The sequence below is a fragment of the Typopeltis vanoorti genome, chromosome 10, assembly GCF_054136105.1.
Source record: "Typopeltis vanoorti isolate ZY-2024b chromosome 10, IOZ_Tvanoo_1.0, whole genome shotgun sequence".
In the NCBI taxonomy this organism is placed as follows: domain Eukaryota; kingdom Metazoa; phylum Arthropoda; class Arachnida; order Uropygi; family Thelyphonidae; genus Typopeltis; species Typopeltis vanoorti.
In genome coordinates this window covers 21,347,619-21,365,301 of record NC_143558.1, presented here as the reverse complement: position 1 = coordinate 21,365,301, position 17,683 = coordinate 21,347,619, and the positions used below count along the sequence as shown (strand labels likewise).

General features: G+C 36.7%; 1 protein-coding gene across 1 annotated transcript in view; it reads right to left on the bottom strand.

Moving 5' to 3' along the window:
* The window catches only part of LOC150102216 (leucine-rich PPR motif-containing protein, mitochondrial-like), a 394,112-nt gene that overhangs the window by 143,640 nt on the left and 232,789 nt on the right, over nt 1–17,683 (bottom strand). The window contains exon 23 of the mRNA XM_090399109.1: nt 6,195–6,280. Within this exon, the coding sequence (XP_090255235.1) occupies nt 6,195–6,280 (86 nt within the window). The remainder of the gene's footprint in view (nt 1–6,194; nt 6,281–17,683) is intronic.

The following is a 17,683-nucleotide window of genomic DNA, read 5'->3' as shown; positions in this document are numbered from 1 at the left end:
AGCTGAGTACTTTCAAAAATTATTAAATGAGAGAATAGGTAGAAAATATCCAGGAGGAAATGTCTTGTCTAAAGCTTTTTCACGAGCCACCGAGGTTCTTTAACTGTAAACTTTGCAACCACAACTGTCTTAAGCATAAGGTGGTTAGCCCTATGCCTCCTGGTGTGTCCCATGTCTGTAGTTGGGTGTATTCACTGAGGCCAGTTTGCCTGTTCTGGGGGATGAAAAACCTGAGTTTCTGGGTGAAAAAATCCTCTACCTCTGTATGAGGAGGTAGGGGATTTTTACATAAATAGCTGGACTCATACAACTTCATGTCATGAAGTTGTATGAGGTCAGCTAACTCACCTTTAGTAGAAAGAGACCAGATAAAGGTTCCTCGTGTCATCGTCATCATCAATTTCCTGACATGTACCCTCAAGGGGTGTACAGGAAATGATAGTACTACATGAAAAATTTACATCATTACTAACTTCCTATCTACAATTTTCCTCCAAATCAGTCTGTTACTTGTCAAGACTCCAACATTATCAGATCTTATATTTCTATCATCTAAGGCACTTTGTACCGTATCAATCCACCTATATCTTGGTCTTCCTCTGGGTCGTTTTGCTGCCAACCTGGCAGAGAACACTTGTTTTGCTAATCTTTCCTCGCCCATTCTGTTCACGTGACCATACCACCTGAGATTAGCTCTGCTAACACATTCCTGGATGCTGACAATATCAAGTTCTTTCCTAATATCCTCGTTTTTAATATGATATTGCCATTGATGCCATCTGTTCACAGCTCTAATCTTTCTCAGGACTCTCATATCTGCGGTCTCTAGTCTTTGGTCAAGTGTTTTACTTCTGACCCAGTCTCAGATCCATAAGTTAAAACTGGTTTGAACACTGTCTTCTATACAGCTAATTTAGTGTTCCAACTAATTTCTCTCTTATTCCATATGAATTTATTCAATTGACTTCCTGTCATACCAGCGTTGTTGATTTGTTGACTATTTCCATATTTAATATACCATCTTCACTAAAATTCGTGCCTAAGTAGCTGAAATGTTTTACTTGTTCCAAATGTTCCCCGTTCACAACGCAGTTGACATTTTTAACAACTCTACCTGTTTTCATTGTCTTTGTCTTTTTATTGCTGACCTTCATACCATATCTATTACAACAGTTATTCAATTTAGTCAGGGAATCTTGCAAACTTGTAGCAGATTTATTTAGAAGTATAACATTGTCCGCATAAAGCAAAGAGCATACATTAATATCTCCAATTCTGATATCATGTTTAAACGAATTTCCTTCATAATGTGATCCATATAGATAACGAATAACAGAGGGGATAATGTACATCCTTGTCTCACACCAGATTTAACATTAAACAATCTTCCTGTACTTCCTTCAATTCTAACTGCTGACTTACAACTCAAATAAAGACTAAGTATTGCTTGATATAATGCTTTTACTAGATCGACAAAAGTTAAATACAGATCTTTGTTATATTCCCATGCTTTCTCAACTATTTGTCGTAAAGTGAAGATCTGATCCTGACAGCCTCTATTTGGCCTGAATACAGCTTGTTCTTCACCAAGCTTTTCTTCCACAATTCTTCTCGACCGTTTCTCAAGAATACTTGCATAGATCTTGCCAGGAACACTCAGTAGGGAAATACCTCTGTAATTCTCACATTCAGTTTTATTTCCCTTTTTATATATGGGTACTATTAGAGCTCTACTCCAATCATCGGGAATTCGTCCCTCTGTCCAGGCTTTCGGAGCTATGCAGTGCAGCCACTGTAAGACTTTTATAACACCATATTTCAGCATTTCTGGTTGAATATCATCTACTCCTGCTGCCTTTCCACATTTCAAGCCTTTGATGGCTTTTTTCTACTTCAGATATAGTGTATTCCTGACTGTATGCTTGTTGAGTGTTTTTTACCACTGTGCTTTGTGTTTTTTTATCACTTGTTTACCACGGTTCCTCATGTCTTGGATGGGAATTGAAACCAGGTCTTTCCGACCAAAGGGTTTTTGTCTATACTGACTGAGCTATGGAGGCTCCCAGGAGGAAATGTACTTTGCAATAATGAGTATATTTCAGTATTGGAAGCAGAAAAAAGTTGTCATGTATGTTCATCTCAATGTAAAAAGGTACCGGAATGGAACAGATGAACAATATTGCTTTAATCAGAGGGGTGAATTCCAGGTAACATCTATAATAAGGATGTAAAACTGCACAGATGGCATAAGATTGTTTCTACTGAAAGAGGTTAAGAGGACAAAGTGAATAATTCCAAATAGGAGTTGCAGAATGAGATTGTTTACTTGAAGACAAATAGTTCAAAAAATCAGGAAAAAACAAACATTCGTATAAGTTTTGTAGATCTGGAAAATTCATAAAATAAGGTGCCAAAAAACCCGATCAAAATACTAATTATTATTATGCAACACCTCCAGGGAGTCCAAAGACTCATCGAGGGAGGGCACCTACTCTACAACTCTCCGTCTCCACCAACCGCAACTACCTTCATCACCTACACCAATGCCATCTACCACCAACCACCACTAGTATTTTCAAAGACAATCACAAACATCCATTCCAGTTGCAGGATTCGAACCTGCAGCCTCTTGGCTGGAGAGTGGATGCACTAACCACTCGGCCAACCAGGCTGGCATTGTATGGTGTAAATGGAAGATTGTACAGAAGAATATATAACATGTCATGAAGTTGTAAGCCAGCAGTTAGAAATGAAGGATATACGGGATGGTTTGATGTAAAACCAGTATACAAGAACTTACACGATTTCCAGTTATTCATCATCTGAAAGCTCACATTACAAGAGAAAAAGACATTAAATCTGTTATCAAGATAAGAAAAGATATTCAACTCAGCTTTTTACTTTATGCAGATGATAATATACTCCAAAATAAATCATGTACAAGTTTTCAGGACTCTTCGACTAAATTGATTAACTGCTGTAACAAATATATGCAACTTGGAAATAAATTATGAAAATATGAGCTGCATGCTCAATGGAGAATAAGTTTTTTTGGAGAATTTTTGTGAAGATAATTAGCATTCAATCATCAGTGTGCCGAGCTAAGCAAGATGGTATGGTAATATAAATCAAGCATTTGTTGCTAGGAAAAAAAAAACAGCTGCTATTCAATTTAGTTAGGGAATCTGCACTCTTCTCCTGGATTTGTTTAGTATATAATAATAAATTTAGTTTAATCCTTTATCCAAGTGTAAGCAAACAAAGTTTGTGTCTGAAGTATCTTCAGGACTGAGGCAACTTGTAGTAAAGGTGGACCAAGCTCTCATGAGGAGTGATGAGAGCTTGGTCCACCTTTACTACGAGTTGCCTCAGTCCTGAAGATACTTCAGGCGCAAACTTTGTTTGCTTACATTTGGATAAAGGATCAAACTAAATTTATTATAGTCTAACCAAGTGGAAAATAAACTTCCAACCAATTTGTTTAGGAGCACAACATCATCTGCATAAAGTAAATAGCTGAGTTGAATATCTCCTATTTGGATATCAGGCATAATGCCACTTTCCTTCATAAGGTGATTCATATAGATGACTAGCTGAGCCCTCCTGCTTTGCCGAGGCAAACTTATATTGCCAGGGATTCACTTCAGGGTATTTTCTTGAGTATTTGATGATGGTGCTTTTGTGCCCGTCTTTTCTTTTTATCCAACATAGTGGTAGCACTATGTGCTATGTTAAATACATAGCACAATCTTTTCTGCCTTTTTTTTTTAGGGCATAGAATCTTATATCATTTAAGGGACTTCTATATTCTATTTAACTATTTTCCCACTGGTTACCAATTAAAATGGCAACTTCACTCAAAGTTCTGATATATTTATTTACCTCACTAAATCACATAATACAATCATTTACACATAAATTAAAGATACCATGAAATTATATACTTGGTTTAATCTTTTATCCAAGAGTAAGCAAACAAGTTTGCACCTAAACTATTTTCAGGACTGGGGCAACTCGTATATAGTAGCTTATGAATTCACATCACTTGCTTTAGTATCCCATAATGCAAAGCCCATATCCTTGTGCATATGTATAATGTCCGTGAGGATTGCTACCTGGTCTCGGCAGTGACCCTTCCCATAATGCATAGCATTATACATACCCGTAAGGCTATGTGCTTTGCATTATGGGATACTAAGGCAAGTGATGCGAAGTCATAAGCTTCTATATACAAATTGCCCCAGTCCTGAAAATAGTTAAGGCGCAAACATGTTTACTTACACTTCGATAAAGGATTAAACCAAGTATATAATTTCTTGGCATCTTTAATTTATAGTATAACCAAGTGGAAAAACTTCCAACAATCATTTACACCTTGTTCTTTTAGCTTCATTTTGTTTAAATCTCTAATTTCGATCACAGAGACTGTTCTTGAAAGCAGTTCAACTTCTGCAAATGAAAACTGAATTCCAGATGACACGAGTGGAGCAGAGCTCTTCCAGTATCCATCTATAAAAAGGGAAATAACACTGAATGCAAAAATTACATAATTTCCCTATTACATATGCTACACAAGATTTGTGCTTGCATACCAGAGAAGAGAAAAACCACTGGCTCTGCAATGTAATACAAGTTAACTGTGCACAACTGTTTTGACAGGATATGTATAGTACTTTCTAAAAGTTTAAATTATGACATTTGTGTAGCTGAATGACATTATACTTAATAAAATTTGTGCAAAATGACTCATTGATACATTATGATGCTACGAGAGCAAGACTTTATCCTATCAAAATTCATAACGAAAGGGGACAATATGTTATGTTTAGTTTGCTTTTATTTTTTAAGAGTCACCTGTAAGAGTTGAAGACTCCCTTCAATCATTCATTCAATGAATTTACAGTTATTTATTTAGTCAACTTTTAATATTTAAACACATTACGAATGAAACTACTGATTCATACACTGAACGTATTAATTTTGTGTGAATATCTTCTTTCATAACGTGCACAACTTTCGTATTAAAGAGACTTTTTTTTAAAAAATTCAGTTTTCAAGTCAATAATTTTTGTTACTCTTAAAAAACACTCAAGTCAATGCAATAACTGGAAATTAATCTCTTTCATCACTGCTCAAATTCTGTTTCAAAGCTTACAGGTCCTTAAGGCCTATGACCTACCAAGTATTCTTGGTTTTTGGAACCGTTAATTTAAAATAAGGTAGTTAGTCTTATGCCTAAATATACATTTTTATGTGTAAATTTTGTGTATTTTCTTTACTTGTTTGCCTGTCGGGTTGTGGAATTAAAAACCCAAGTTTCCAGGAGAAAGAACACTGCTACCACATACCAGACTGGCAAACTCACCTTCAACTGAGAAGTCCTGATAAAGGATCTTCAGATTTTAGATTTAATTTAAATCCGGATCAACTTTCCTACCAAAGATCTAAAATATCACCAATATCTTCTAAATCAATTAAACAAATGTAGCAATCAGTTAAAAACTATTCAAAGACCAACCACCAACTACAACTAACTAACTTTTACCCCCCCCCCCCTCCCCCAAATATTCATTTCATCATCTAGTTTGGTAGTAAGTGTGTGCTAGGTCCAATTTTTCCTGTATGAAATAATCATATTTTATCAATATAAACTCATCACTGTTTTCTGGAATAACATATATTCAAAGAAAAAACTACAGTAGGATTAAAATTTTAGATTTTCAATACATTTCCAGCTTAATCAGTCATTATGTTTCTTTCTTTTAAAATAGTGGTCATCACCAATCCGTTTATACAACATTCTATGCAGTTTGTTTTATAACCATTCTTCTATTCTTTCATCTTCAATTTTATTTAAATGAACAGGTAGCTTCACAAATAGCCATCCTATTGACATTATTAAAACTCATAATGATGATTTCTAATCATCATTATGAGTTTTAATAATGATCAACTGTTTTGTTTCTAACACAACCCTCCAATTCATATTATTAAGGTCAGTTTGATTTAGTATTATAAATAATTTGCCAAATATTTCAAGTAAAGTATATGAAAGTTAAGTTACTTAAAATGTAAATAAATTATAAATATTTTAATAAAATAGGACCACTATAAAACTTATATACAACAGACCAAAATACCCTACTTAGATGTTTTCAGTAAATAATGAAATACAAAAATCATTAATGTCTTACCATCAAGCTGATCTTCCTTCACAAGTAATGCAGCCAGATTAACAATCTTGTAAAGATCTATAGAGAATTCTGGATTATTTTGTTCTCTAGACAAAAAGAAAAGTTGAGTACGTTCTAAAATTTCAAAATACATATTGTACTGATATAATATAAATAGAATAACCATACTTCTATTTAATTATTACTCCCAACATGGATTCGGTATGTAAAAATCATTCATCAAATTGTTTCGAAGATAAAAATAGACCATTTTAAAACTTATTATTCAATATATACATTCAGTGGGCAGCTTTATGATGAGCTGGTGCAGAACATCAGTAGAGTGGAAGTGAAGGAGGACATCAAGAGGATGAAGAATGGAAAATCGGTTAGCCCTGACAGTGGAGGCATGGAAGGCACTGGTGGAAGAGGGAATTGACCTGCTGTGGGACCTGTTCATAAAAGTTTGCGAACAGGAAAATATACCAGAGGAATGGAGGGAAGGTACTCTTTTCCCCCATCAACCAAGGGTAAAGGGGGATGCACAAGACTGTAAGAATTACAGAGGAATAAAGTTGATGTCCTACACAATGAAAATCCTAGAAAGGATTCTTGACAGAAGACAGAGGAAGGAGATGGAGATTGAAAATGAGCAATTTGGCTTCATGCCTGGTTGATCAACGACAGATTCTATCTTTGGGTTACGGCAGATGATGGAAAAGTTTTCAGAGAAACAATGGGAGCTACATATGGTGTTCATTGATCTCGAGAAAGAGTATGATAGAGAGCCAAGGCAAGAAGTCTGGAGGTGTCTGAGGGAGCAGAAGGTCATCATCAACATCATCAAATTCCTGACATGTACCCTAAAGGGGTGTACAGGATATGATAGAACTTCATGAAAAATTTACATCATTACTAACTTCTTATCTACAATTTTCCTCCAATTCAGTCTGTTACTTGTCAAGACCCCAACATTATCAGATCTTATATTTCTATCGTCTACGGTACTTTGTATCGTATCAATCCACCTATATCTTGGTCTTCCTCTGGGTCGTTTTGCTGCCAACCTGGCAGAGAACACTTGTTTTGCTAATCTTTCCTCGCTCATTCTGTTTAAGTGACCATACCACCTGAGATTAGCTCGCCTAATGCATTCCAGGATGCTGACAATGTCAAGTTCTTTCCTAACATCTTCGTTTTTAATATGATATTGCCATTGATGCCATCTGTTCATGCCTCTAATCTTTCTCAGGACTCTCATATCTGCAGTCTCTAGTCTTTGGTCAAGTGTTTTACTCTGATCCAACTCTCAGATCCATAATAATTCAGTGTTCTGACTAATTTCTCTCTTATTCCATATGAATTTATTCAATTGACTTTCTACAATACCAGCTTTGTTGATTCTGTTGTCTATTTCCATATTTAATTTACCATCTTCACTAAAAATAGTGCCTAAATACCTGAAATGTTTTATTTGTTCCACAGGTTCCCCATTCAAAACACAGCAGTTGACATTTTCAACGATCTACCTATTTTCATTGTCTTTTTATTGATGACCTTCATACCATATCTATTAAAACAGTTATTCAATTTAGTCAGGGAATCTTACAAACATGTAGCGGATTTATTTAGAAGTATAACATCATCCGCATAAATCAAAGAGCATACATTAACATCTCCAATTCTGATATCATGTTTAATACCACTTTCCTTCATAATGTGATCCGTATAGATTATGAATAACAGAGGGGATAATGTACATCCTTGTCTCACACCAGATTTAACACTAAACAATCTTCCTGTACTTCCTTCCATTCTAACTGCTGACTTGCAACTCAAATAAAGACTAAGTATTGCTAGATAAAATGCCCTACTGACACCATATAACTGTAGTGTATTGAATAGCTTCTCTCTTGGCACCTTGTTTTATGCCTTTTCCAGATCAACAAAACTTAAATACAGATCTTAGTTATATTCTCATGATTTCTCAACTAATTGTCGTAAAGTGAAGATCTGATCCTGACAGCCTCTATTTGGTCTGAATCTGGATTATTCTTCACCAAGCTTTTCTCCCACAATTCTTCTCAACCGTTTCTCAAGTATTCTGTCATAAATCTTGCCAGGAATACTCAGTAGGAAAATACCGCTGTAATTCTCACATTCAGTTCTATTTCCCTTTTTATGGATACTATTAGAGCTCTACTCCAATCATCAGGAATCTGTCCCTCTGTCCAGGCCTTCTGAACTACGCAGTGCAGCCACCATAAGACTTTTATAAAACCACACTTCAGTATTTCTGGTCGAATATAATCTACTTCTGCTACCTTTCCACATTTCAAGCCTTTGATGGCTTTTTCTACTTCAAGTATGGATATGTATTCCTGACTGTTTGCCTGTTGATTGTTTTTTACCACTGTGCTATCATTGCTTGTTTCATTTAGCAATTTTTCGAAGTAATTACTCCATACTTCAGATATCTTTTTCTCCTGTTTTCATGTCAACTTTATCATCTCTAACTCCTTTTACAGCACTCTTTCCTCCATTTCTAAGTTCTCTCCAACAACCTCCAGAATATCTTACCACCTTCATGATATTTATTTTCTATATTCTTGCCAGAGTCCTCCCATGCCTATTGTTTAGATAGTTTTACACGGTATTTAGCTTTCTTAAATTTGTCTCTGTATTCTCTAAGAGCACAAACTGAATTTTTTGACAGGAACTTTTGATATACTTTCTTCTTTGCCTTCACCACCTTGTTAACTTCCTGTGTCCACCATGGAGTTCAGATTTTTCTATCCTTTGAGACAACCTCACCACATGCCTCTCTGGCTGAATCAATCAGAGTTTTTTTCATGGTTTGCCACTGAATCTCCAAGGTTTGGTTCTTGTTCTCAAACTGTTTCATTTTTCCTTCAATAATCTTTGTGTATTTTAGTCTACAGTTCACATCTGAGAGCTGCTCAACTTTTATTCGCTTTAAAACTTTCTTACATGTCATTCTTTTCAACATGAAATTCAATTTTATCCTGCACAAGACTAAATAGTGACCATTTCCAATTTCAAATCCTCCATACACTCTGGTGTCCTGCACCAGGGAGAAAACATCACTATCAACAATAACATAGTCAATGAGACTTTTCTTATTCCTTGCCTCTTCTCTCCATGTGAATTTGTGCATATTTTTATGTTGGAACATGGTGTTAGTAATAACCAGTCCATGTCCTGAGCAGAAATCCAACAGGTATTTGCCATTATTATTAGCTTTGCTCTTTTATCCAAATTTTCCCAAAATATTTTGTATGTCTCACAATCACTTCCTACTCTGCTATTTAGATCCTCAACAAGGACCAACTTTTCCTTTTTCATTGTGTCAGTTGCTTTCTCTAGAGCCTCAAAAAATTTCTCCACTTCTACCTTAGTAGAGTCTTCTGTGGGACCATAGGCACAAATACGTCTCAATGTCCAGTTCCCCATTCTGATATTTGCCCAAATCATTCTACTTGACACTGCCTGCCATTCAAGAAGATGAGCCTCGTATTTTGTGCTGAATACTATGGCTACAGCTTCTTTTCCTTGATTGTCATTGCTCGAATATAACATTTTGTATTCAGCACAAAATGTTATATTCGAGTCAGCACAAAATGTTATAAACAAAAAAGACAAAAACAGGAGAAAGATCTCACCTGTTTTGGTCTTTTTTGTTTCAGTCACCCCTATTATGTCGATCTTGTACTTATCTAATTCCTCAGCTAGCTCCATTTCTTTGCCATTCAACCTTCTTATGTTAATAGTACCAATCTTTAACTCTGGTGATGTTGAGTTAGGGTGAGTTTTCAGATTTGTTCCAGTAACCGATTTTTGCTGTTCGCCCTGTATCCCTGGCGAAAACATCGGGGGCCTTGTTTAACTGGGCGATGTCCCAGCCGGCATGAAATTTTGTCTTGTTGTACCATCGGTTAATCCAATAAGAATACAATTTAGTCAGCTAAATCCCAAATTGCCAGTCCATCCTCGTTCATTCAGTATCCAGGAGATACCCAACAGGGTGCACCACAAGAAGGTGAGGATTGGATATTAGGTCAGAATCCCTGGTCGGTTCTCCGCATTCTTTAAAGGCTATGTGGGTCTCCTCTCAGTTATACAGCTTTGACCCTTAAGCAAGTTACCAAAGAAATATGTCAGGTTGTTGCAGGAGACATAAAAAAGTGTGAAGACAAGCGTTCAGACCAGTCTTTGAGAGACAAAGGTTTCAAATGACAGTTGGCTTGCATCGAGGGATCAGCATTAAGTCCGTTCCTGTTTAATATTGTGATGGAGGTGGTGACAGAAGAGGTGAGAGAAGATGCAACTTGGACAATGCTGTATGTGGATGACATTGAGCTGTGTGCAGAACCAAGAGAAGAAGTGGCAGCCAAACTGGAAAGTTGGAGGAAAGTACTAGAAGAGAGAGGTATGAGATTGAGCAGAAGTAAGACTGGGTGTATGTGTTGCAAAGTGGATGGCAGCCAGTAGATATCTTCAGCTGGAATGAAAGGTCATCAGGAAGGTTAGGGACTAGATACCTAGGTTCAACAGTGGAAGAGGATGGAGAGGCAGATAAGGAAGTGGGATGCAGGATAAAAGCAGGATGAAAAAACTGGAAAGAGATGGCTGGAGTGCTATGTAATAAAAGGATGCCGATCAATCTAAAAGGCAAAATCTATAGGACAGTAGTGAGACCAGCTATGACGTATGCTATGGAAAATGTGGCCCTGAGGAAAAATAACATCAGCAGGATGGAGGCAGCAGAGATGAGAATGCTTAGGTGGATGTGCGGTGTGACCCAAAAGGATCATCTGAGAAAAGGCTATGTGAGAGAAATGGTGAAATTTACGAACTTAGTAGGAGCGAGCAAGGTTGAGATGGTTTGGTCATGTGATGAGGAGGGAGCAAATATGGGGGAAGAAAGGTCATAAGATGGATGTTCAGGGGAGGAGGAGGAAGTGTGGGCAGCCAAAGAAGAGATGGAAGGAGCTGGTTGAGGAGGATTAAGGGTGAAAAACATGGATGTGGTTACAGCCCAAGACAGGAGAATGTGGAAGAGACTCACCAACAACTGCAATGCTACTTTAGTGGGACAAGCTGCAGAAGAAGACACTGAGTGACCATTTTATTAGGAACAACCAGTGCATAATATCATATACAGTGGGTCATCGGTTAATAAACAGTTCGGACTGCGAACAAATCAGACCACGAACACTTTCGCGAAAATTTTTTATTTTAGGACAACAAACACATGCTCAGATAACAAACATCTCGCAGAACAAACACAAGAAGAAGCAACGCTGTGTGTAAGATTTGTAGAACTGTATTTTACTGCCATCTATGAACGGTTCCTGGAATGAGACTTTGACAGTTGTACGCATAACCTTTTCGTGCACTAGTTGATTTCTGTTCTCTGAATTTTTGTAAGTGTTTTTCTGAACTTTTTATTAAAAAAAAATGATAACATTATGGGGCCTAAAAAGAGTGGAGTGTCAAGAACTATGTTCACCATAGAAACCAAGTAAGAGATAATAGCCAAGGTAGAGAGTGGGTAGAAGATGTCTGATGTTGCTAGGCAGTATGGCTTGAACAGGTGTACGGTAGGCGCAATCTTAGCTAAGAAAGATATAATCAAGACGACTCAAGCAGCTAAAGGAGTAACGAAAATCACATCTGAGAAACAAAGATGTGCCATCCATGAAAAAATGGAGAGATTGCTTTTAGTTTGGATAAAAGAAAGGGAAATGAAAAGCGATGTAACTAGTGTGAAAAATTTCTCTAGCATTCAAGAGAAGGCTAGAGAAATTTTTGAAGAAGTGAAGAAACAAACTCTACATTCGTCACATGAGGAGATAGAATTCAAGGCTACCACTGGATGGTCTGCAAAGTTTAGGAGATCTGGCATTAAACATGTGGTAATGCATGGTGAGTCTGCTAGTGCAGATAAAGAAGAAGCTGAGAAGTTCCGTCTCAAATTTCAAGCATTCGTTAAAAAAGAAGGATATTGTCCACAACAAATTTTCAATTGTGATGAAACTGGTTTATTTTGGAAGCACATGCCGAACCGTACCTACATCACGAAAGATGAGAAAAATATTCCTGGGCATAAACCCATGAAAAACCGATTGACATTACTTTTGGGAGCTAACGCTACTGGTGATATGAAGCTTAAACCACTTCTTGTCTATCACCCTGAGAACCCTAGAGCATTCAACAAATTTTCGATAATTAAAGAAAGACTGCCAGTGATGTGGAGATCGGATGAAAGGGCATGGGTCACACAGGTTCTTTTCAAAGAATGGCTGTTTAAATTTTGTGCCCCAAGCATCAAGGATTACCTTCAGACCAATGAACTGCCATTGAAAGCACTGTTGCTATTGGACAATGCACCAGGACACTCAAAAGACCTTGAAGATAATTTGCTGGAAGACTTTCCATGGCTGACAGTTCAGTTTCTGCCTCCAAATACCACTTCATTGATTCAGCCAATTGATCAGGAGGTTATTGCGGGTTTCAAGAAATTGTACACTCGCGAACTGTTTTATCGGTGTTTTGAAGCATGCCAGTTCTTCTCAACAATGACATTAAAAATGTTTTGGAAAGAAAAATTTGATATTCTTGAAGCTATCTGGCTCATTGAGAGTTGAATTCTGCTTGGTGAAAGCTGTGTCCATCCTGCATTCAGGGAGATGGAGATGATGCTCCTGAAATTATGGATGAAATTGTGACAACTGCTAGAGATCTGGAATTGGAGGTGAATGAAGATGACATTGAAGAGCTAATAATGGAACATGAAAATGATCTGACGACAGAAGAACTCCAAGAACTCTTGAATGAAGAAGCGAGATGTGTTTTCTTCTAAAAAAGAGGAAGATGAAAGAGGACTAATGTCGACATCTGCTATTAAAGATCTTTTGAAGAAGTGGGAGGATGTCAAAACAACGGTCTCCGAATGGCACCCAAACCAGGTTGAGGTCAATAGGCTTGGAGGATCTCTACAACAACAATGCTATTAATCACTTCCGTAAAATCCTAAAGAGAGAAAAGCAATTGACAATGGACAGATTCTTTAAAGCCCCACAAATGGGAAAAAGAACATGACTGATGAAAATGCAACTGTGTATGTATGTATTATTGTTATTATAAATAAACGTAGTAAGAAATCATATAATTATTTTTTTTTTTTTTGGCTCTCCAGAACAAATTAATCAAATTCCCATAAAAATCTATTAAAGATCTTTTGAAGAAGTGGGAGGATGTCAAAACAACGGTCTCCGAATGGCACCCAAACCAGGTTGAGGTCAATAGGCTTGGAGGATCTCTACAACAACAATGCTATTAATCACTTCAGTAAAATCCTAAAGAGAGAAAAGCAATTGACAATGGACAGATTCTTTAAAGCCCCACAAATGGGAAAAAGAACATGACTGATGAAAATGCAACTGTGTATGTATGTATTATTGTTATTATAAATAAACGTAGTAAGAAATCATATAATTATTATTATTTTTTTTTGGCTCTCCAGAACAAATTAATCAAATTCCCATAAAAATCTATGGTAAATCGATGATCTGTTAATGAACAATTCAGGTAGCGAACATCGTCTTCGAACGGATTATGTTTGTTAACTGATCATCCTCTGTACTGTTTCATGCCCATGCTCATGCATAGGCATGAAACAGAATAAGTGTGCATGCATGCCTGCATGTGCACACACAGAAATTGAATGTCAGTAAAATCCTCTAAGATTCTCTACAAAATATATTCAGCGCACTGATCAAGGATTTTAAAAGATTTGGGAACAGACTGTTTAAGATAATTTCTAATAATTAAAAAAAAAAAAAAATTATTTTGATTGAGTTAAAGCCATGATGATCATTTCTTGATAAATACCTTCAAAAAGATGTACAAATGCAATGACAATATTACATAATGTAGTATACATCATTGTCTATAAATAATTTTCATCAAATTATACTGTTAATTGTCTCGCCTCTGATATGATCAGACTTACATTTTGTTTTCCAAGGCACCACAGACAAAATTGACACGACAAAATTTCATGCCGGCTGGGGCGTCGCCCTGTTAAACAAGGCCCCCGTTGTTTTCGGCAGGGAACCAGGGCTAACAGCGAAAAGTCAGCTACTGGAACAAATCTGAAAACAAACCCCAACTCAACATCACCAGAGTTAAAGATCGGTACTATCAACATAAGAAGCCTGAATAGCAAAGAAATGGAGCTAGCTGAGGAATTAGATAAGTACCAGATCGACATAATAGGGGTGACTGAAACAAAAAAGACCAAAACTGGTGAGATCTTTCTGAGCAATAAATACAAAATGTTATATTCAGGCAATGACAATCAAGGAAAAGAAGGAGTAGCCATAGTATTCAACATAAAATACGAGGCTAATCTTCTTGAATGGCAGGCAGTCTCAAGTAGAGTAATGTGGCCAAATATGAGAATGGGGAATGGAACAATGAGACTTATTTGTGGTCCCACAGACCTATGGTCCCACAGAAGGTTCTACTAAGGTAGAAGTTGAGGAATTTTTTGACGCTCTAGAAAAAGCAACTGACACAATGAAAAACGAAAAGTTGGTCCTTGTTGGGGATCTAAATAGCAGAGTAGGAAATGATTGTGAGACATACAAAAATATTTTGTGAAAATTTGGAGAAAAGAGCAAAGCTAATAATAATGGCAAATATCTGTTGGATTTCTGCTCAGGACATGGACTGGTTATTACTAACACCATGTTCCAACATAAAAATGTGCACAAATTCACATGGAGAGAAGAGCCTAGGAATAAGAAAAGTCTCATTGACTACGTTATTGTTGATAGTGATGTTTTCTCCCTGGTGCAGGACACCAGAGTGTACAGAGGATTTGAAATTGGAAGTGATCACTATTTAGTCTTGAGCAGGATAAAATTGAATTTCATATTGAAAAGAATAACATGTAAGAAAGTTTTAAAGCGAATAAAAGTTGAGCAGCTCTCAGATGTGAACTGTAGACTAAAATACAGAAAGATTATTGAAAAGAAAACGAAAGAGTTTGAGAAGAGGAATCAAACCTTGGAGATTCAGTGGCAAACTCTGAAGAAAACATTGATTGATTCTGCCAGAGAGGCATGTGGTGAGGTTGTGTGCAAGGATAAAAAAAGCAGAACTCCCTGGTGGACACAGGAAGTTAAAGAAGCAGTGAAGTAAAAGAAGAAAGCATATCAAAAGTTCCTGGCAAATAAGTCAGCTTTTACTCTTACAGAATACAGAGACAAATGTAAGAAAGCTAAACAGTGTGTAAAACTAGCTAAACAAAAGTCATGGGAGGACTTTGGCAAGAATATAGAAAATAAATATCAAGTAGGTGGCAAAATATTCTGGAGGTTGTTGAAGAAGCTTAGGAATGGAGGAAAGAGTTCTGTAAAAGGAGTTAGAGATGATAGAGGTGACATGAAAACAGGAGAAAAAGATATCCTTGAAGTATGGAGTAATTACTTTGAAAAACTGCTAAATGAAACAAGCAGTGATGACAGCACAGTGATAAAAAACACTGACCAGGCCTTCAGTCAGGAATACATATCCATACTTGAAGTAGAAAAAGCCATCAAAGGCTTGAAATGTGGAAAGGCAGCAGGAGTAGATGATATTCGACCAGAAATGCTGAAATATGGTGGTATAAAAGTCTTACAGTGGCTGCACTGCATAGTTCAGAAAGCCTGGACAGAGGGAACAATTCCCGACGATTGGAGTAGAGCTCTCATAGTACCCATATATAAAAAGGGAAATAAAACTGAATGTGAGAATTACAGAGGTATTTCCCTACTGAGTGTTCCTGGCAAGATCTATGCAAGTATACTTGAGAAACGGTTGAGAAGAATTGTGGAAGAAAAGCTTGGTGAAGAACAAGCTGGATTCAGGCCAAATAGAGGCTGTCAGGATCAGATCTTCACTTTACGACAAATAGTCGAGAAAGCATGGGAATATAACAAAGATCTGTATTTAAGTTTTGTCGATTTGGAAAAGGCATATGACAAGGTGCCAAAAGAGAAGCTATTCAATACGCTGCAGTTATATGGTGTCAATGGGGCATTATATCAAGCAATACGTAGTCTTTATTTGAGTTGTAAGTCAGCAGTTACAATTGAAGGAAGTACAGGAAGATGGTTTAATGTTAAATCTGGTGCGAGACAAGGATGTACATTATCCCCTCTGTTATTCATTATCTATATGGATCACATTATGAAGGAAAGTGGTATTAAATTTGCTATTAAAATTGGAGATGTTGATGTCAACTCTTTGCTTTATGTGGATGATGTTATACTTCTAAATAAATCCAGTACAAGTCTGCAAGATTCCCTGACTAAACTAATACCTGTTGTGATAGATATGGTATGAAGGTCAGCAATAACAAGACAAAGAGAATGAAAATAGGCAGAATCATTGAAAATATCAACTGTGTTGTGAATGGAGAACCTGTGGAAACAAGTAAAACATTTCAGCTACTTAGGCACAATTTTTACTGAAGATGGTAAACTAAATATAGAAATAGACAACAGAATCAGCAAAGCTGGTATCGTGGGAAGTCAATTGAATAAATTCATACGGAATAAGAGAGAAATTAGTCGGAACACTAAATTAGCTGTATAAGACAGTGTTCAAACCAGTTTTAACTTATGGATCTGAGAGCTGGGTCAGAAGTAAAACACTTGACCAAAGACTAGAGACCGCAGATATGAGAGTCCTGAGAAAGATTAGAGGCGTGAACAGATTGTATCAATGGCAACATCATATTAAAAATGAGGATATTAGGAAAGAACTTGACATTGTCAGCATCCAGGAATGCATTAGCAGAGCTAATCTCAGGTGGTATGGTCACTTAAATAGAATGGGAGAGGAAAGATTAGCAAAACAAGTGTTCTCTGCCAGGTTGGCAGGAAAACGACCCAGAGGAAGACCAAGATATAGGTGGATTGATACGGTACAAAGTGCCTTAGTCGATAGAAATATAAGATCTGATAATGTTGGAGTCTTGACAAGTAACAGACTGATTTGGAGGAAAATTGTAGATAGGAAGTTAGTAATGATGTAATTTTTTCATGTAGTACACTCATATCCTGTACATCACTTGAGGGTACAAGGCAGGAATTTGATGATGATGAGGCACCACAGAATTCGATAATACACTAAATTCTGGTCTTCTTCTTTGGGGTTTTTGATTTGCAATTCTGGAATCAAATTTTTTGGATAACTTTTTTTTTTTTTCTTCCTTCATTCTGTTGGCTGTGCTTATACATAACTGAATGCTAGCAATGTGATATTCTATTCTAATATCATGATTTTTAATGATTCCATCATGATGGCATCTGTTCACTTCTTTAATGTTCCTCATATCTGTGGTATCCAGTCTCCAATTGAATGTTTTATTTCCAATCCAACTTCTAGATACATCAGTTAAAACTGGTCTAAACACTGGTTAGTATTCT